This window comes from Piliocolobus tephrosceles, chromosome 8 (genome assembly GCF_002776525.5).
Source record: "Piliocolobus tephrosceles isolate RC106 chromosome 8, ASM277652v3, whole genome shotgun sequence".
Lineage (NCBI taxonomy): Eukaryota > Metazoa > Chordata > Mammalia > Primates > Cercopithecidae > Piliocolobus > Piliocolobus tephrosceles.
In genome coordinates this window covers 117,874,752-117,896,543 of record NC_045441.1, presented here as the reverse complement: position 1 = coordinate 117,896,543, position 21,792 = coordinate 117,874,752, and the positions used below count along the sequence as shown (strand labels likewise).

The 21,792-nt window shown below is 41.9% G+C and overlaps 2 protein-coding genes across 3 annotated transcripts in view; one reads left to right on the top strand and one right to left on the bottom strand.

Annotated features, from left to right (window-relative positions):
• Positions 1-1,350: 1,350 nt before the first annotated feature.
• Positions 1,351-5,325, top strand: OPN1SW (opsin 1, short wave sensitive). The gene is made up of 5 exons (XM_023223538.2): positions 1,351-1,705; positions 1,989-2,157; positions 2,481-2,646; positions 3,262-3,501; positions 4,473-5,325. The coding sequence occupies exons 1-5, from the start codon at positions 1,351-1,353 to the stop codon at positions 4,590-4,592; spliced, it is 1,050 nt and encodes a 349-aa protein (XP_023079306.1). The 3' UTR covers positions 4,593-5,325.
• Positions 5,326-5,685: 360 nt separating this feature from the next.
• CALU (calumenin) overlaps positions 5,686-21,792 on the bottom strand; it is a 33,120-nt gene continuing 17,013 nt past the window's right edge. For both annotated transcript variants that reach the window (XM_023223539.1, XM_023223540.1), the window contains exons 4-7: positions 18,468-18,634; positions 17,684-17,744; positions 9,509-9,708; positions 5,686-8,088 (exon numbers count right to left, since the gene is read on the bottom strand). In XM_023223539.1, coding sequence (XP_023079307.1) covers positions 7,984-8,088; positions 9,509-9,708; positions 17,684-17,744; positions 18,468-18,634 — 533 coding nt within the window. In that variant the 3' untranslated portion in view covers positions 5,686-7,983. The remainder of the gene's footprint in view (positions 8,089-9,508; positions 9,709-17,683; positions 17,745-18,467; positions 18,635-21,792) is intronic.

Below are 21,792 nucleotides of genomic sequence, written 5' to 3'. Positions count from 1 at the left end.
GAAGGGAGTTTATATGCAGATTTAAAGACTTCGCCTTCTGTGGCTTCCTTCATTCCAGGAAATCCACCTTCAGCTGTTCTGGAGCCCCAGACTGTCTTCTGTCCTCTGACTCTAAAGTCAGTCAGAGGCTTTTGCTAAAGCCAAAAAAGGCTGGGGCTTTCTGCTCAAGTTCTAGCTATCCTGTGCCATTTATACTCGGGAGTACACTCAGGGAAAAAACAAAAACAAAAACAAAAAAACCCATAAAACAATGTAGATGTTTCTTTCCATTGAAGAGTTGAGTTCCTTTCAGTTTCTGCCTGCTTTGGATACTTTAGGTGTTTTCAAAAAGTTTTCATATTGTGTCCAGTTTACAATGCCTAAGGGTGCATTCATCTAATAAACCTTTCTGCCATTACTGGACCATCCTTTCACTTTTTAACTTATTTATACCTAAAGTGTGTCACTTTTAACTCATCTATATATTTATGATCTGCTGAGGTGGAAAAGATTCATTCATAAAGCCTAAAGTGTAGTACCTAGTACAAGTGCAGGTGGAATTGTCACTGGGGTGGGCTGCACAGAAGAGGTCTTTGTGAGGTAGACTGTGAGGGCTAGGTAAGACTTCAATGAACAGACAGGAGGAAGACTGGTGACTTGTTGAGCTGAGGGTAGGGGTAGGCATGAACATGGCGTGAGGACAGTGAACAGACCTGCCCCCCTGGCTGGAGGTCTAAGTAGGAAAGGCACACTCTTTGAGTAGATTCAACACAAAGAAATGGAGGCAGCCTGGCTCAGGGATGCCCTAGACCTCTAGGCATTGTCAAGTTGCCTAAGTCCTGTTCCATCAAGGCTGTTTACTGATGTGCTTCCAGGGCACTCCCCACTCGAGCCCTTTCCTCCAGCCCGAGGCTGGTTCCCAGCCTCTCAGGAGAATTAAGATGGGCACTTTCCACAAAGGGGCAGATAAGGTGAGGAAAACTTAACCGATACAGTTGTGCCAGAAGCCAAAACAAGAGGCGTGCCCTTTCTATAGCCCCATTAAAAGAACAGCAAAAAGGTGGAAGCATCTTCAGTGAATATGGGTCAGCACCTCCCAGACCTCAGGGAGTTCACTTCTATTCACCCCAGCACCCAGCATTGCATATCCAGATTATTTGAGCCCAGTCTTTTATCCTCTGAAGAACACAGTTGGCTTTGGGGCCACAAAAGGTTTAGGTAGTGGTTTAGCTATTTCTAATCCCAACTTTGTCCTTGGGAGGTTTAGGATTAGTACTGATCATTCACAGAGCCCAAGTGTTTTTAGAGGAGGGGTTTTCTGGGGTGGGAGGATCACCTATAAGAGGACTCAGAGGGGGGTGTGGGGCATCCATGAGAAAGATGTCAGAGGAAGAGGAGTTTTATCTGTTCAAAAATCTCTCTTCAGTGGGGCCGTGGGATGGGCCTCAGTACCACATTGCCCCTGTCTGGGCCTTCTACCTCCAGGCAGCTTTCATGGGCACTGTCTTCCTTATAGGGTTACCACTCAATGCCATGGTGCTGGTGGCCACAGTGCGCTACAAAAAGTTGCGGCAGCCCCTCAACTACATTCTGGTCAACGTGTCCTTGGGAGGCTTCCTCCTCTGCATCTTCTCTGTCTTCCCTGTCTTTGTCGCCAGCTGTAAAGGATACTTCGTCTTTGGTCGCCACGTTTGTGCTTTGGAGTCCTTCCTGGGCACTGTAGCAGGTACTGCAGGGGAAAAGGGGTTAGGGGAAGGCAAAGGTTGCTACTCCACTGGAGGGGGTCCTTACAGGGGAGCCTGGGGGAAATGAGTCTGGTGCTTTTTAAAATACTGGGGTACAAAGCAACCCAGACTACAAGTTTGGCCAAAATAGGATGTTTGTGTCTTCACTCCAAATGTCAGTCCAGTCCTGTATCTCTGTGCTTGCTCCACCCAATCTGTCTGCCACTGTGCCAGCCAGGCTGGGTGGGGCCCTATCTACCCCATTATCCTCACATTTCACCACAGGTCTGGTGACAGGCTGGTCACTGGCCTTCCTGGCCTTTGAGCGCTACATTGTCATCTGTAAGCCCTTCGGCAACTTCCGCTTCAGCTCCAAGCATGCACTGACGGTGGTCCTGGCTACCTGGACCATTGGTATTGGCGTCTCCATCCCACCCTTCTTTGGCTGGAGCCGGTGAGAGTGCAGGGCAGCGGTGCTGACTTAATTAGCTCAGGTTGATGTGGGTGGAAAGAGAGCTTGGGTATAACTATTTAATCTTTGACCTCTACTTTTTAAAGAGTTGCAGTACGAGGCCAAAGGGCAGTGGGAGACGAGTGCTAACGTTTACTCTGCAGTTGGAATTGCTGTAGCTTCTCCCAGTCAGGACAGAAAACCCCCTGCTTGAAGCCTTTGGGCAGTCTCTGGGTTCTAAGTGGAGAACACAATCCAGGCATCTCAGCTCCCACTGCACTAACTCTTGTGGAGAGTCCAGTGAGCAAGTGTTTGGTCCTTTGCAGGTTCATCCCTGAGGGCCTGCAGTGTTCCTGTGGCCCTGACTGGTACACCGTGGGCACCAAATACCGCAGCGAGTCCTATACGTGGTTCCTCTTCATCTTCTGCTTCATTGTGCCTCTCTCCCTCATCTGCTTCTCCTACACTCAGCTGCTGAGGGCCCTGAAAGCTGTGAGTGGCATTTGACAGTCAGGGAGGAATGGGTTCGGGGCTCCACATGACAAGGAAGAGTGCTCTGGAACATAAGACGCCTGGAAATGTCCATAGCCAGAGGGGGTATCTAAAAGCAGCAAAGGAAGTGGGAGGAGGGAGAATGATGGAGATCCAAAGGAACTAGGCCAGGAGATGGGGCAGAAAAGAGGCATTCAGAGTGGACTCCCCCTCCCCCATCCCATAGAAAAGTATCCAGAGGCCGGGCACAGTGACTAATACCTATCATCCCAGCACTTTTGGGGGCCGAGGCAGGCAGATCACCTGAGGTCAATAGTTCCAGACCAGCCTGGCCTACATCGTAAAACGCCAAAATGCAAAAATTAGCTGGGCGTGGTGGCATGCGCTTGTAACCCCAGCTACTCAGGAGGCTCAGACAAAAGAATCACTCGAACCCGGGTGGTGGAGGTTCAGTGAGCCGAGATTGTACCACTGCAACTCCAGCCTGGGCAACAGAGCGAGACTCCAGTCTCACAAAAAAAAAAAAAAAAAAAAAAAAAAAAAAAAAAAAAAAAAAAAAAAAAAAGCATCCAGAGGGCCAGGAAAAAGAGGGATGTGATGCTGTCTCCACCCCAGGTTGCAGCTCAGCAGCAGGAGTCAGCTACAACCCAGAAGGCTGAACGGGAGGTGAGCCGCATGGTGGTTGTGATGGTAGGATCCTTCTGTGTCTGCTACGTGCCCTATGCAGCCTTCGCCATGTACATGGTCAACAACCGTAACCATGGGCTGGACTTACGGCTTGTCACCATTCCTTCATTCTTCTCCAAGAGTTCTTGCATCTACAATCCCATCATCTACTGCTTCATGAATAAGCAGGTAAAGCTCTCTATTCACATTCCTACGGTCCCGAAGACCCTGGTTCTTCTTGACTTTTAACTCGGAGCACCCTGGACTCTACTCAGGTTTCTAGGAGTAGATGAGGGAAGCCACAAAACCCCCGAGGAGGTTGGGAAGCCCTTGGTAAGAACAGGGAGGAAGGCATGGTTATCAAGACGAGAAAATAGAACCCCGGAGGAAAGAATCTGAGTCAGGAAAATGAAGTTGCTCCAAAGAACAGGATGAGCGAAAGCACTTTATTGAAAAACTCGTGCAGCAAACCACCATGGCACATGTTTACCTATGTAACAAACCTGCACATCCTGCACATATATCCTGGAACTTAAAAAAAAAAAAAGATTCCTCTGAATTTCCAGTCCTTTCATTTAATAAGTTCTTAATCATTTCCCTTCCAACTTTTAGCCTGCACGAGCATGTGTGAAGCACAGAAATCGTACCACATGCATAAATCTCTAAAATATCTTATCATCTGAAGGTACTGGGGGATTTCCTATCCCCTATCCTGAAATCTGAGCTAATAAACACCAAACCCTAAGTGGCAAAAACCCTACTTTCAGATGGTATTGTTTCCTCAGTCGCAGAGGCAGACTCAAAAATAATTTGAAACCTCCCTGGATAAAACAGAATTGGCAGTCCTTTCCAGCTGGGAGCACCTGCTAGTAACGGAGGGGCCTCTGTTGGCAGTGCTTTTATGAAGCAGGATGGTTTGTGAATTTACCAACAGTGAGGTCTCAGACTTGACCAGAATGTTTAGGATTACCGTAGACCCTGGAGTTGTTCTAGACTGGAATCTAGATAGTTTTCAGGATGGGGAAGATAGATTCAGAACCACCTAAGGGCATTCTGGGTACAAAGCATTGTGCAAGGCTTTGGTGATACACAGAATGAGGTCTTTTTTCCCATAATTCCTCGTCTGCCAAGGCTATCTCCAATTGTGCCTTTCTCTCCAGTTCCAAGCTTGCATCATGAAGATGGTGTGTGGGAAGGCCATGACAGACGAATCCGACATAAGCAGCTCCCAGAAAACAGAAGTTTCTACTGTCTCGTCTAGCCAAGTTGGCCCCAACTGAGGACCCAATATTGGCCTGTTTGCAACAACTAGAATTAAATTTTAAGTAAGTTTCTATTGTCTCCGCCAGAAACCACACTACTAAAAACACAAAAAAGATGGTAAGAGGAGTGATGGCAGTTTGGGGAGTCAATTTTTCATTTTCTTACTATTGCCTTCTTGCCCACAAAGCTACTGTTTCCACTGGGTCTATTTCAGACCACCGAAAGGCCATTTCAACAATCATCAGTTTCTACTCCTAAGTGGCACCATTCACAGCACTTGGAGAACTGATTTCTACATACAAGGCAACTAAAAAGGAATACAGCTTTAAGTTTTCAGTATATGTATACTTTCCTTTTTAGTAACTTTTTTTTTTTTTCCCTGCTGGGGATCCATTCTGAGATGATATATGCTGAATTAGAACAAACTTAAGAAAACACCTTAGAAATGGGAAAGACATAAAGAAAAAAACCCCCCCAAAACAAAAAACCTTAGTGGTCCCAAATATGTTTGAAAGAACTTCTGGATAACTGCTACAGCTTTGGCAGGAACAGCCATGTCCACAAGCCCCTGAGCAAGCACAAATTATTCCAGGTGCTTCCTCCCCATTGCATTTGGCTAAACCTTTGTATTTGTCTTAAACGGTGTGTTTACTGAAGTTAATAGTTTAATTCTCTTGAGGTTCTCAAAATGAATTTGCAAGTCTTAGTACCATTTGTAAACAACACCATAATGTTAACTAAAATTGTTTTACCTTATGCTCTATACTCTCCCTCTAGGCCCCCCAAAAAAAGCCTTTTTGAAATAAAAATCAAGATAAACGTGTGTGTACATTCAGAATCGCTTGTGTTTGGTATCAGATAATTATACAACGAGCAGCAGGTCTCTCCAGTTATACGGCCTAATGGAAGTAAAGAAAGGTTATGGCTGTGGTGAGAAGGATGCTAGAAAATACCAGAAAACAGGGAGAAAAGAATAACCATTTAGAAGGCAGTGCTGTCTCTGAGTTTGGGAGAACTTCAAGGAGAGTTCCCATTCTGACATTTTACAGCATCCATACTCCTAAGCTACAGTTCTATTTCTTAGAAAATGAAGGTCATACATACCCCATAATGAATGTAAACAGTTTTATTTAGAAACAGATAGGTACCTGTTCACATTGCAGAATATAAAACTTGGTTTACACTCTATAAAAAATAACCAATATCCAAATTCAAGAGAGCTAGCATTCACAGAACACACAATATGGGTGTGTAGCTACTGTTCACCAGCCTCAGGCTTGATTTAAACCAAAAAAAAATCCAAAGGGATCATTCAAGATTACCATACAATGCCTGCTGCTGTCTTAGCAGATTAAGGTTTGCTTTTCAAGTGCGTGATTTTTAACATAAGGTCTGGGCTCTCTGCACCTAGTGAGGTGTGAGGCTCTCTTGCCACACAGTTCACACTCTCACTTAACTAAGCCAGAGTTGGTGGATTATTAAATTATCACTGGTCTTCTTAACAGTAAAAATAGGGAATCCAGAGGGCAGGAAATTTCCATTACCCTATATTGGGGCTAAACTGAAAAGAGTATATCCATTATCAAGAGCTCAGTACAAAGGCTGGGGTGAAGTTACATGATACCTGGCTTTTTAACCATACCAGGGAGCCCACCTCAACATGACTGTGGAAGACCAAAGGATATACCTAGGTTCAGATTATAATAAATCACCCAGCACCACCTGAATGTATTATCCACAAAGATATAGCAATAATAAAGGTTATATATACATATATTTATCTTGGTAACCTGAGGGCTAAAAACGTGGAATACGATAATTCTTCTCAAGAGGTCCATCTGTAAGAAAGGGACCCAAAAGGACAGTGTTTGTGTTGCATAAAATATGGGTGAAGTAGAGTCGGGAACAGAGGGTGGTTTCTTTAGCTCTTTCCACATCTCTCTCTCTGATAAGGACTGAAAACCTGTTGATTCATGATAAACTTTTCCTTTTTTTTTTTGGCAGTGGGGAGAGGGAAAGAGGAGAAAATGGGGTATGATGGGTCAAAGGCAGGAAAGGTGAGCCATGGTCCTCAAACCAAAGAGCTCTCTCTGTAGGTCCTCTCATCTTTGAGTGTGAGCTCAAGCTCTCCAGCGGACACAGAAAGAGGCCTGGTAGTAAGTGGTTTGCATTGTGAGGTATGAGGATCCCTGGTAAATTCAGCAGCATGTGGTTTTTGGAAATCAGCCCACAAGATAAGAACACTGCAACCAAACTCAAAACTAATACTGCTAATTTAACTACTGTCCAAAAGAGAAAGGGAAGAAGAAAAAAATCCCCACTATATTGGGAGGTTCTAGGCTTTCCTATAAGTTATCCAAATAGTCTTTTTTTAATCTTAGGGTTTCTTAAGAGAATTCCCATTCAGTGACCACTTCTTTCGTTAAAGGCACTTTCAATTACATGATTGGAAAGGAGTGAATTTTAATTGTGGTGAAACCAAGATTAATTCCTTGGCACACTCGGGAAGAGGAGGAACTGGATTGGGGCATTTACAGTGATTTCAACAGGCAAATAATTAAGTCGTGAGCATTTCAACAGATGCACACTGAGAAAAAAATGTTTGCCCTGAAAACACTTGTATTTTTCCTTTAGTTTTACAGCTGTTTCTATCTATAGCTCTGTAAAGAGATCACATTCACTACTTGATTGATTTTCAAGACACTGGCCCTAACTCTTCCCACCACAGCTGTGCTTGACAAAATTAGTCAACAGTCAGTACTACAAGGGGAAAAAGAAGAAAATCAATTTGGGCCAAGCCTTCTTAGAGCAAAGGGATCTTTCCCTGCCCAGGTAATGGCAGGTTCAGTTGCTGGACGTGTAGCAACTGAATGTAGTATGTGGCCCCTACTACCTATGAAATGTTGGACTTTTTGATAGGCAAAACTAAGTGTTCTCTCTCTAAATATAAATTGTGGAGTATATATTTTTTTCCTTTCCTCTCTTCTGCACATTTCTTATTGATCTCAGGCTTACAAAATTAGTTAAGTGAGAATTATTAAAATCATATAAGGGGTTGAGAAAGAGTAAAGAGCTAATGTTTGTCTACATATGTGAGTTGAGGATCTTGATCCTTCATTATCATACTCCCAACCAGAGAACAAATACAAAAATAAACACGCCATGTTATACATAATACAAAGTGTAAATCTACAAACACAAGTGTACTAATTAGAGTTGTTCCTCAGAAGCACGGCTTCCCTCCAGTCCCTCAGAGAGGAGGAGGAATGGGGACGGGATGGTTTTCATTACGCCTTTTCATGTCTTAAAAAGTTTGTAATAACAGTCTCAGTAGCGCAAACAATTTCATGTGAAACCAGAAGCTGTAAAAATAAATTACTTTTGAGGAAATGAGGGTTCCTCCGCAGCTCAGAACTCATCATGCCGTACTAAGGCCTCCCCAAAATCTGTGGCCTGGCTGCCAACAAATAAGTCATACTTGTCAACGATCTCCTCCTTGGTAAGCTTGCCATCCTGAAATTAGAGATAGCAATGAATTGAAGCAGAACGTATTTCCCATTAAAAATTCAGAAACACTGTTATAGAAGAATCGGGGTTAATCAGGAGTTAAGATTCTCACTTCTACTAAATTAAGTGTGAACTCAGCCCTCATTCCCCCCACATACATCCAAAGAGGGAAGAAAACAGCAATTACACATCCCCTTTTCTTTTTTTGAGACTGAGTTTCGCTCTTGTTGCCCAGGCTGGAGTGCAATGGCGCAATCTCAGCTCACCAGAACCTCCGCCTCTCGCGTTCAAGTGATTTTCCTGCCTCAGCCTCCTGAGTAGCTGGGATTACAGGCATGCACCACCATGCCCAGCTAATTTTGTATTTTTAGTAGAGACGGGGTTTCTCCATGTTTGTCAGACTGGTCTCGAACTCCCAACCTCAGGTGATCCACCTGCTTCGGCCTCCCAAAGTGCTGGGATTATAGCCGTGAGCCATCGTGCCAGGCCCATTAAACATTTCTTTTATCAAGAAAGTTAAAAGTGGAAGGGTGGAAAGAATATAACACAACAACTCAATGCTAGAAATAAAGGCTTCCTGAGGAGAAAACTCTCCCTTTAGAGGAAAATATGGAACCTCTCCTAGATGGGGATGACTACATGCATTTCCTTTTCTCAAACATCTCAGGACACAACACCTGGCTACTAAAGTGACTTTGAGCAAGAACTTAAAGCAGATCAACACTTAAAAAGGCTCTAAGATAAAAAACTGAATTTGAAATTGAAGACTAGCCTAGACAAAAGTATACTCAGAACACTAAAAATCTCCATCTTTAGAGACTGATTTTCAGCTTACTCCAAGCAGGGCAGTCAAATCTCTGACACAGGTGACTGGGCTTAGGGACAACAATACTTTGAACAAAATACCTCAGATAACTAATTGATCAAGGACAATTTGAACAGGCTCCAAAGAAAAGCTGATTTATAGCCTACACAAAGGACCCAATTTAAAAAAAAGCATATTTGATTTAAGAAGGAAACAACCAGCTTTCAGTAGACAGAATGGGCCTGTGACAGGTAAAGAACAAATGAAGTAACAAAGCAAAAAAAAAAAAAAAAAAAAAAAAAAAAAAAAAAAAAAAAAAAAAAAATTCCTTGGGATCTAAAAATATGTGATGATGCATGCTGGGCACAGGCTACACACAAAAGCTCTTTTCTGAAGCCAAATTTCCTACAATGCTATCAGCACTGGGCAAAGGGATTTCTAAAATGAGATCAGATAGCTAGTGCTGCCCTGAAAGGTTTTAATCGCCAGATTCAGATACTTGGCTGACTCAGACTAATTAAGACCCTAAATGCTCTTTGCACCTTAACATAAACTGTTTAGGTGATCCCCTAGAAGCATACTTCAATCAAGGATAGATTGTGTGGGCCTGGCCAGACTTACCTTGTTTTGGTCTGATTCATAGACCAGGTGCCTGGCTTCTGCCTCTGCATGATCATAGTCTGAGGGAAGGATCCAGTCTTTGGTCTCTTCCTTGTCCATCTTTCCATCACGGTTCTTATCCCGAAACTCAACAAACTGCTCTCGCTCTGTCTTTACCCATTCTGGCTCATCAGTATTCCCATCATGGCTGTACATGTCACCTGGGCACACAGACATACATACAAAAGAAGGGTTTGTCTTTTCCCAAAAACTGCCTCATGCTAATCTGGCCTAACTCTTTTTCTTCATCCATTTGTTTGGAACCCAACAGCAGCTGCGAGGGTATTTTAGGCCAGAGAGACCTTAGAAAGCAAGGTATTTTCCTGAGGCTTAATTACTTATCTTGCAACAAGAATATTTCCAGCTGCTGATTTTAAGTCACATGAGAGCAAGGAGTCCTTATATCTTAATAAATGCAGAAATAAGAGGAGAGAACTACCATCAAGAAAGATTTAGACTCGTTCCCTACATTTCATTTCACCCTAAGGTAGCTAATTAAACTGGATCACTTGTTTTAGAAAGGTGTAGCCCAATTACTACAAAGAGTCCATTATACCAGTGGCCTTCAGTTGGGACAAGCATGCCCCTGGGGAAACAGGAACACTGTCAAGGATTACATTGAGAAAGGTCAGTCAAGAGAGAATCAAATTCCAGATACTCAGTTCCACATGCAGTTTTTTCCAAAAATTGATCTTCATAAGAATGTACCTCTGGCCATCAAGGTTTTTTCCCCATCTCCCCCCTTTCACAACTGCCCTTGTCCCACTTTATAAAAGAAAGGCATATTTTCATCCATTTTGAAACTACAGCGTAAAAAGCTCCAAGATAATGAAAAAGAAACAAATAGAAATACTAGTGTCTTGCCGGGCATGATGGCTCACACCTGTAATCCCAGCATTTTGGGAGGCCAAGGCAGGTAGATCACCTGAGGTCAGGAGTTTGAGACCAGCCTGGCCAAAACGGCAAAAACCGCATCTCTACTAAAAATACAAAAATTAGCTGAGCATGGTGGTGTATGCCTGTAATCCCAGCTACTCGAGAGGCTGAGGCAAGAGAATCACTTGAACCCAGGAGGCAGAGGTTACAAAGAGTCAAGATCATATCACTGCATTCTAGCCTGGGCGACAGAGCAAGATTCCGTCTCAAAAAAAAAAAAAAAGAAAAGAAAAACAAAAAGAAATACTAGTGTCAGTCTTGAGAATGTAAATGTCTGAAAAAAATGAATAAATTCTTCTGCATGTCAAAAGGTTTTAAATTATTTGCTTAAAAAAAAAAAAAAAAAAAAAAACCTTGAAAAATGGCCTGAGTTTTAGCTAAGGGATCATTAAACATAATTTTTGGGCCGGATGCAGTGGCTCACGCCTGTAATCCCAGCACCTCGGGAGGCTGAGGTGGGTGGATCACTTGAGATCAGGAGTTTGAGACCAGCATGGCCAACATGGTGAAACTCCATCCCTACTAAAAATAAAAAATAAAATTAGCTGGGCGTGGTGGCCCACGCCTGTAATCCCCAGCTACTGGGGAGGCTGAGGCAGGAGAATCGCTTGAACCTGGGAGGCAGAGGTTGCAGTGAGCTGAGATCATGCCTCTGCACTCCAGCCTGGGTGACAGGGCGAGACTCCACCTTAAAACAAAAAAAAAAAACCCATAATTTTTTATGATAAATTACATGATTTCTGGCATGTAACTCAAAAGGAGTTCCAAGAACTAAGCGACATTGCTATGACAAAACTTCCATTTCCATCAACTTATTTACTAATGTAAACAAGGTCTGTTAGTACTTCCTCTAAAAATAAAAATTAGGAATTGGTGCTGAATCCCATTTCACTCTAGCGATAAGTAATTGTCACCCATGGATATGAAACTATTTGAAAAAAAAAAGTGTCAAAGAAATGCATTTAAAAAATATGTAAACATAAAACGTTTGCAATACATGTTATTTTGTTCAATTGTGTATTAATAATTGTAATAGTAACTTAACCCAGAAAATTCTAAAAACACTTAAGAGCCATATCTCAGAAAACCATTTTCCATATTTCAATTTACATACACAATACTCTTGCAAATAAGAATGTCAAAATGACTAAGGCTTTCAAGATAAAATATGTCAGAATATAATTCTGTTGAGGAAGTAAACTGCAAATGTATCTAATAGAAGGCTGACTCGTGAGCCTGAGATCAGCCTGGGCAACATGGCAAAACACCTACAAGAAATACAAAAATTAGCCAGGCATGGCAGCACACACCTACAGTCCCAGCTACTCAGGAGGCTGAGGCAGGAGGATGGCTTGAGCCTGGGAGGTCGAGGCTGCAGTGAACCATGATCACGCCACTGCACTCCAGCGTAGGCGACAGAGCAAGACCCTGTCTCAAAAACAAAAAGAAAAAAAAGAAGTAGGAGGCCAGGTGGCTGACATGTATAATCCCTACACTTTGGGAGGCCAAGGCAGGTAGAGCTCTTGAGCCCAGGATTTCTAGACCAGCCTGGGCAACGTAGGGAGACCCATGTCCACAATAATAATAATAACAAAAATTAGCTGGGTGTGGTGATGCTCTTCTGTGGTCCCAACTGAGGTGAGAGGATCACTTGATCTCCCCACTTTGGAGATCGAGGCTGCTGTGATTGTGCCACTGTACACCAACATGGGCAACAGAATGAGACTCTTGTCTTTAAAAAAGAAGAAGAAATAGGAAGAGTGTAAAATGTCCAAGTTGGTGAGCAGTTTATTCATTTATTTTTTCAAGACAATACCATGCGGTGACTGGTAGGTAGTATAAATATCCCCAAATCCCTATAAATTTAAACAAAAAAAGGGCAATTAAGTGATGGTCACATTGCTAACCAAACACCATAACTTAAAAAAAAAAAAAAAAAGTACCAAAGAAACATTTCCTTTTTAACTATTAAGAAATATAGGCCGGGCACGGTGGCTCAAGCCTGTAATCCCAGCACTTTGGGAGGCCGAGACGGGAGGATCACGAGGTCAGGAGATCGAGAGCATCCTGGCTAACACGGTGAAACCCCATCTCTACTAAAAAAAAATACAAAAAACTAGCTGGGCGAGGTGGCAGACGCCTGGAGTCCCAACTACTCAGGAGGCTGAGGCAGGAGAATGGCGTAAACCCGGGAGGCGGAGCTTGCAGTGAGCTGAGATCCGGCCACTGCACTCCAGCCCGGGCGACAGAGAGAGACTCCGTCTCAAAAAAAAAAAGATATGTAAAAAATTGGCACTTTGGGAGGTCGAGACGGGCGGACCACGAGGTCAGGAGATCAAGACCATCCTGGCTAACATGGCGAAACCCTGTCTCTACTAAAAAATACAAAAACTAGCCGGGCAAGGTGGCGGGCGCCTGTAGTCCCAGCTACTCGGGAGGCTGAGGCAGGAGAATGGCGTAAACCCAGGAGGCGGAGTTTGCAGTGAGCCGAGATCCGGCCACTGCACTCCAGCCCGGGTGACAGAGCGAGACTCTGCCTCAAAAAAAAAAAAAAAAAAAAAATACAAAAAACTAGCTGGGCGTGGTGGCATGTGCCTGCAGTCCCAGCTACTTGGGAGGCTGAGGCAGGAGAATGGCATAAACCCAGGAGGCGGAGCTTGCAGTGAGCTGAGATCCGGCCACTGCACCACTCCAGCCTGGGCGACAGACTGAGACTCCGTCTCAAAAAAAAAAAAGAAAAGAAATGTAAAAAATTACGGATATTTTCTTATATACCCACAATGCCACTTTCATATTTTACAAAATCAATTCCTTAGTATCATCTAATACCCAGACTGAATTTAAATTTCCTGATTATCTTTTTAAAGTTGGCGTGTCCAAATTATAGAAGTTGCTATGGTATTTTGTATTTAAATTTTATAGATTTCTTTCAGAATTACTTTCAAAATGTCAATGCTTACCACTAACAGAGATTATTCTTTTTCTCTTTTGAGACAGGGTCTTGCTCTGTGCCCAGGCTGGAGTGCACTGGTGCAATAACGGTGCACTGCAAACTCAAACCCTCAGGCTCAAGTGATCCTCCTGAGTTGCTGGGACTACAGGAACACACCACCATGTCCGGCTATTTTTTTTTATTTTTTTATTTTTTGTAGAGACAGGGTTGCGCCATGTTGTCCAGGCTGGTCTCAAACTCCTGGGTGATTCACCTGCCTCAGCCTCCCAAAGTTCTCGGATTACAGGAATGAGCTACGGCATCCGGCCCAACAGAGGCTATTCTTTATAACTGTTTAAATTTCTTAATTAAATATTTCAGACGCCAGCTTTAAAACATAAAGGGAATGCTGTTGGTCAAATTCTTTCAGGAGTTATGTAAGTGAACAAGTCTGAAAACACTTGAGTTATACGACATCTAAGTTAAGTGTAACTGCATTGCATGTAAGGTATGGGAAAACACCTAAAGAGAAGTCTAAACAGTTCCTGCAAGTTCCAAGCAAAGGTATTTAGTCAGTGCTGCCACTTTCCTGACCTTGAGTGTTAAGGGTAGAAGTACTCCTCTGTCTTAACCTCACAAGAGAAGTTCCTCAAAGCAGGACTTGCCAATTTTTCCCAAGGCTACAGCACATTCAGAAAATGTAGTATTTGTACAGTCTACTGGACCAGGTCCCTGCCCGAGCTGTCCTGAAGGCCAAGAAAACTTATTCACAGGATACAGATTGGAAAGTTCTGAATTAGGAAATAGATACATGCTTAAAAGATATGGTTTTAAAGGAAGTTAGAATACACAATACACTACAATGTAAGTGCATTTTAAAGCTAGGTGACTAAAGACGACAAACTATTTTAATTTCTATTTTTATTTATTTTATTTTATTTTTTGAGACAGAGTCTTGCTCTGTGGCCCAGGCTGGAGTGCACTGGAGCGATCTTGGCTCACCGCAACCTCCGCCTCCCAGGTTCAAGCCATTCTCCTGCCTCAGCCTCCTGAGTAGCTGGGATTACAGGCACGTGCCACCACACCTGGCTAATTTTTATATTATTAGTAGAGACGGGGTTTCACCATGTTGGTCAGGCTGCTCTCTAACTCCTGACCTTGTGATCTGCCCACCTCAGCTTCTCAAAGTGTTAGGATTACAGGCATGAGCCACCATGGTTGGCCGAATTTCTGTTTTTAAAAGATTCAATCTATTTGATGATTTGAAGGGACTATTAATTTTCTTGGGTTGACATTACCTTTAAAAAAATGTTTTTAGAAACACATATACATTTTAGACATATATACCTAAATGTTTACAGATGAAATGACATAATGATTGGGATTTACTTCAAAGTAAGAAGGAAGCAAGGAAGTGGATGTGGCTGAGAAAAAAATGGCTGTAAGTTGATTGTTGTTGAGGTTAGGCATGGGTACATGGGGATTCATTATACTATTCTAATTTTGGGGCAGGTGTGGTGGCTCACATTTGTAATCCCAGCACTTTGGGAGGCCGAGGCGGTCAGATCACTTGAGGCCAGGAGTTCAAGATCACCCTGGCCAACACGGTGAAACCCCGCCTCTATTAAAAATACAAAAATTAGCCAGGTGTGCTGGTACACGCCTGTAATCCCAACTACTCAGGAGGCTGAGGCACAAGAATCACCTGAACCTGGGAGGCAGAGGTTGTAGTGAGTGGAGATCACGCCACACCACTGCAGCCAGTGGTGACCAGTCTTGCTGGTCGCCTTGCTCCAGCCTGGGCGACCAGCAAGACTGTCTCAAAAAAAAAAAAAAAAAAAAAAAAAAAAGTCGTATATGTCTGCAATGCTCTATAATAGATTTTAAAAATAAAAATAATTATCAGCATAACTTTGGGAGTTTTTTTTTTTTTTTTCTTCTTTCCCTATGTTTCCACAGGCACTGATGGGGGCTTCTTTTCAATGCTAAATTTATGAGGCGAAGAACTTTGTTTCTTCATGATCTCCTTCAACAGGGCACTAGAAGTTGAAAGATACTGTTTGGGAGAATTTTAGGTTTACAAAGCCCAGCACCCCAGATGTAAAAGTATTTGCATTAGTTACTGACTTGTAAAAAAAAAAAAAAAAAAAAGCACACATGCACAAGGTAGCTTTGGTAGCTTCAAAATATAACTCCTCTGTCCATGAATCTATATGATACACAGGGAGACAGAAATATCTCCTTATTTGGCCTCAATGCTTGATAAGTGATGTAGTTAACAGTTATACAAATTCCTCTCCTTGGGAGGTTCAAAAGAGTTCCTCAGTTTCAGCAATGGCAATAAAATGGCAAAAGCCAAGAATAAAAAGATAAATCATTTAAAAGTAGAAAACTCTATAAACATCAACCTGGGCTCAGTAAATGCACCTAGGCATTTATCCACTGTCCTGATAAAACTTCTCCAAAAAAAAAAAAAACCGTTTAGGGAAACACCCTATCCTATCTTCCACTGCTCATCCTTCTTTAAGAAAAGTTCAAAGTATGTCACTGAACCTAAGAAAAGGAAGGTGAACAGTCAAGGAGTAATTCAATTGGAATAACTGACTTGCTCCACACAGTTTAATGAAAGGTGACAGAGGTAAGGATTAAGTCTGCCTTTGAGGCTTAAAATAAACATCTCAGATAACTATCAGAGGTCTAAAAACAAACGGGTTTATCTGAAACACAAAACCAATGGTGTGCTAGAATAAGTTATTCCCAATAAGTATGTGAAATATTAAAATATCTAATATCTTTCTAAACAAAGTATTTGTAACAATGACATTTATAGTAACAGTCTTATACTTTCCACTTTACTCACTTTTTTAAAGAGATGGAGTCTCGCTATGTTGCTCAGGCTGGAGTACAGTTGCTATCACAGGCACAACCTCATTACTAATTAGCACAGTTCTGACCTGCTCTGATTCTATCCTGGGCTGGTTCACCCGTCCTTAGGCAACCTGGTGATCCCCTGCTCCCAGGAGGTCACCATATTGATGATGAACTTGTGACTACAGTCCAGAACTCTTGGACTCAAGTGATCCTCCTGCCTCAGCCTCCCAAGTAACTGGGTATGCCACCACACCCAGCTCCTTTACTCATTTTAATTTCTGTCACAGTAATTGGGAAACAATTTGCTCAACTACTTCGTAAGAAAGACAGCTTTTTTTCTTTTTAAGCAATGAGAATATCTTAAAATTAGTCTGACGATAATAAAACAGAGCTTTACTTGGGAGAAATTAGCCTTGAAGGTGTGACATCCAAAACAATTTTTTAAAAAAAATTAAGACACTAAAAAGGGAAATGTCAAAAGGGAGAAACTTAAAAAACAAAAGTAAAGTAGTCAGAGAATCAGACAGAAAATATGAACGGAACACAGTAAAAAGGAATGTCTACAAGAGGGATCAGCAACTCCCCATCATTTATTTATCCATCTCTTAATCCATTCTCTATCTCCTTTCCCTGGTTTTCCCTATGTCAGTCTGGGCTCCCTGCAACTCTTTACCATCAGTTCCACTGAACATGCAGGATACGCTATATCTGTGCTGTTGAGGATGGTAGCCACAGGTGCTTATTGAGCACTTGAAATGTGGCTGGGATGTGCTATAAGTATTAAAAAAAACCCTCAATAATTTATATTAAGTGGAAATTACAGTATTTTAGAATTTCAACACACTGTTGAAATTTCATCTGTTTCTTTTTACTTTTTAATGTGGCTATTAGAAAAGTTAAAATTATATATGGGCTCACATTTATATGTTGATTGGGCAGTGTGGCTATGGATACTTTATCACAACCCACTATCACACTGGTCTGGTTAATGATCTGGTGACAGCTAATCAGCTAGTGAGAATTGACCTTTGGGGTAAATTGTTTCTATGGGCAAATACATCTTTCTTTTTTTTTTGAGACAGAGTTTCACTCTTGTCACCCAGGCTGAGTGCAATGGTGTGTTCTTGGCTCACTACCACCTCTGCCTCTTGGGTTCAAGCAATTCTTCTGCCTCAGCCTCCTGAGTAGCTGGAATTACAGGTGCCTGCCACCACACCCAGCTAATTTTTTTGCATTTTTAGTAGAGATGGGGTTTCACCATATTGACCAGGCTGGACTTGAACTCCACAGCCTCCCAAGTGTTGGGATTACAGGCGTGAGCGACTGCACCTGGCCAGCAATACATCTTCTAAAGCTTCTCAGCTTTTCTAAGAAAAACACTAGAAGCAGAGACTTACCAATATACTCTTCTAGATCAATGAAACCATCAGCATTCTTATCTATATCTTCCATTGTTTCCTAAAAAGGAAAGAATAAGAAGAGACTATTAAGTTAGTCTCTGAATTTGCCAGAAGAAAGTAAAGTATCTAGTTTAGGCAAACATTTATCATTCATTAGACATACACATACATGTATGTATGTATGTAGGTACGTATGTGTGTCTGTATGGTTAAAACCATTTCTAGCCAGGAAATGGTAAAACATGAGCAATTTCTTACGCTTCAATTTAAAAGAACTGAGTCTTCCTGGCAGAACACTGACACTGCTTAATGACCAACTATCGCATCCCGCCCATGATGATCTACCTGGTAGCCTTAGTTATGCGAAAGTCACACTAACAGGAGATGTGACCAGTGATTATGTGTACAGCTATAGATAGTCTATGTTATTAGTAACTGCCTTCTGTGAGAGTTCTTTAGTATCACTGTTATTACTTGATGTCTGACTATTGGTCATGGGATATTTTAAATAATAGGATTTCCCCCCATTCTTACAATATGAAGCTACCAATGAAATGGCAAAATATATTACATGATAGAGGTATTATCATACTAAACAGAATGCCCAAGGCACCTTGATCAAGGTCACAGAAAAAAGTGACAGACCTTGGATTCTGAATCTGGCCAGTACTTACATAGCGTATCACTCTGCCAAATACACAGGAAAAGCTAAAGGGGAAAGACAGAATAAGCCACAAAAAGAGAAACTGAGTCCCTGTTCAGAATCCTTGTTCTTACCCACCTGCACTACTATATCTTTCATGTAGTCATACTCCTCAGGGTGCAGGAAAGCTGTGAATTCCTCCTTTGTGGCAATGAGGTCTCCATCCTTGTCTGCCATTTTAAACCTCCGCTCATCTCTAACCATCATCTGTTTATAGTTAAATCCATCATCAGGGTCTGGATCATCTAGAAAACAAAAATTTAGGTCAAATCTTAAAAGGCTTTCAGAAAACATGAAAATGTGTGGGGTGGGAAATCAACTTCCAATAAAGATAAACCATGCAATGAAGAAATAACTGATTACACAGGTAAAACTGCAGCAGTACAAAGACATTTAGTCTTGGGCTATAGCTCCAGTATTGGGATGTCAGAGTCAGCTTCAAGTTCACATGGAACTCTGGCTCCTGAACTATGTAACTCACTGTTATGCTTCACTATTGGTACTAAGGCTGCTAGAAGGCTTGAATTTTCTAGTTACATCTGGAAGGCAGTGGTGGCTCTCAAGTCCCACACTGCCTGAGTTTTAACTCTACCATTTTCTAGCTGTTTGGCCTGTGCCTTTGTCTTTTTTATCTGTAAAATGGAGATAGCAATGGTGCCAGCTTCACAAGATTGTTATAAGGTTTAAATGAGAAAATATATCTAAGTGCTTAGAAACAATGCCTGGCACATAGTTGGCTTTCAATAAATGTCAGTTATTGCTATTTTTATTAAACATTAGGATCCCATTAAGAAGATAGAAACCAAAGGCCTTCTACCTCATATAATGGACACTTGGATTCAAGCAATAGAATGCCACCACTTTGAAGGTCACATTCTTTTTTTTTCAGTCAACGCAGAAATCTACCAAGAGTTACAGGTATTGTTCATCCCCATTTATGTGAAATTCCAGAAAATGCAAACTAATTTAGAGTCACAAAAAACAGATGAGTGATTGCCTACGGACAGGGGAATGGGGAGGATGAGAAGGATTACCAAAGGACGTGAGGAAATGTTGGGGGGGATAATGGATATGCTCATTATCGTGATTGCAGTGGTGGTTTCACTGGTAAACACATACATCAAAACTCATCAATTGTGCACTTAAATACATACAGTTCACTTTATGTCAATAATGACAAAGGCATAAAAAAAAAACACCCTTAGATTACAACCAAATTGAATTTGGAACTACCCATCTGTTATGATATCGAGCTACACAAGCAGCAGTTATCTAGTCTCTATATAAGAATATAGAAAAGTGAAATTTTTTTTTTCCTGTTTTTTTTTTTTTTTTTTTTTGAGACAGAGTCTTGCTCTGTCACCCAGGCTGGAGAGCAGTGGTGCAAACTCGGCTCACTGCAAGCTCCACCTTCCGGGTTCACACCATTCTCCTGCCTGAGCCTCCTGAGTAGCTGGGACTACAGGCACCCGCCACCATGCCCAGCTATTTTTTTGTATTTTTAGTAAAGACGGGGTTTCACTGTGCTAGCCAGGACGGTCTCGATCTCCTGACCTCGTGGTCCGCCCGTCTCGACCTCCCAAAGTGCTGGGATTACAGGCATGAGCCACCGCGCCCGGCCGAAATTTAGCTTTTTAAGCTGAAAGGATGTGGAGTTAACTGCAGGAAAGTAATAAAATTTTTTTCCAATCTGAGTTCCTGTATAAACCGAATTAAGATGACATGAAAATTTTTTGGTGAAGATATTTTAAAAAGTAAAAGACACCCACATTAATGTTAAGAAATTATTATTCCTGCAACATTGATTACATAAAAAGGATATGACACTGGTTTTATAAAAAAGACCCACAGGGCCCCTTTAAGAATAACATCATTACTGCTGACCTTTGAGACTGTTCAATCTTTCCACACTTTAAGCACAGTTTAAAGAAACAAAAACAAAACTACTGTATTATTTTAAGAGTTGAGCATTTTGAAGCTTCATTCTTTATTGAGTGTCAAAAATTCAGTAAGACAGCTTAATGAATCATAAGGCTTTGGGATCCTGTACGTACGTACACACACACACACACACACACACACACACACACACTCACACTCTCTCTCTTTCTCTCTCAAAGCCATAATAGGTTGAGATGGAGAACTTAAGGCAAACAAGCCTTTCTCAGATACTAAGGTGTCTCTTCTAAACAAAGTTTCAGTACGATGTAACATAAATAAGAAACATAACTAGACAACTTATACTTTAAGACTACATTCTTACATTAAGTGCTCTCTTCCCTTGGAATAAAACATGTTGACTGGACTCAAGTAGCCTAATAGCAACATGCACATACATACATAAGGATGGAAATAGGAAGATACATTTTTTTTTTTTTTTTTAATTTATAGAGTCAGGGCCTTGTTCTGTGGCCCAGGCTGGAGTGCAGTGCAGTCATAGCTCAATGCAGTCTTGGGGTCCTGGGCTCAAGCAATCCTCCTGCTTCGGCCTCCCAAGTAGCTAGGACTACTGACAAGTACTACCACTCCTGGCTACTTTTTGATATATTTTTTTTTGTAAAGATGGGGCCTAGCTTTGTTGCCCTGGCTGGTCTCGAATTCCTGGACTCAAGCAACATTTCTGCCTTGGCCTCCCAAAGTGCTAGGATTATAAGCATAAGCTGCTGTGCCTGGCCAAAACTTTAATGACAAAATAGCTCTGCTTGGAATGCCATATTTATCCTAAGCACCAGTTCTGGCCCTACCTGGCCCGTATACAGCTTTAGGTAGGCTCTTGATCTAGTTTTGCTATAGGCAGGGGAGATCTCAGTATTTCATATTTTACTTGTGGCAGAGACGGTGTTAACCTTTCTCTCATGGATAGCGGATTCATTGAGCCAGATTTTTAACTAAGAGCTATGATGATTTATACCTGAACTCCAAATTGAATCAAGAACACCCAGTAACAAATACTCCTCCTCACTTCTCCAAGCCAACTCATGACCCCCTCAGTGCTGTCCACCCTCACGCCTCTGGGGAAAGATGCCTTATAAAGACATTGCTTCTCCAGTCAGTGCTTCAGCTTATGCAGTCTCAGGCAGCAGAAATACCCATTACGTTGAATCATTTGCCCTGTGAGGCAACAGAGCTCTCAACAGATTTTTATGCACATAATCATGCACAGTGCTGAAGAATCATTCTGGGCAACAAGTGAGTGCCTAGGTCAGAGCTGAGATTTATTTACACACCATTTTGTTTAGGTCACCAATAGCCTACTCTTTGTTTTATATTTATCATTAATTCCAAATAAATCAGGAAGGTGTTGGGTCTCAGCCAGAGCAAGAAGCAGGATGCCTCTCCATCTGTGCTGACTGTTTAATACATGTGTTCTTAATTGGGTGAAGGATATGTTTGGTTCTTGGCT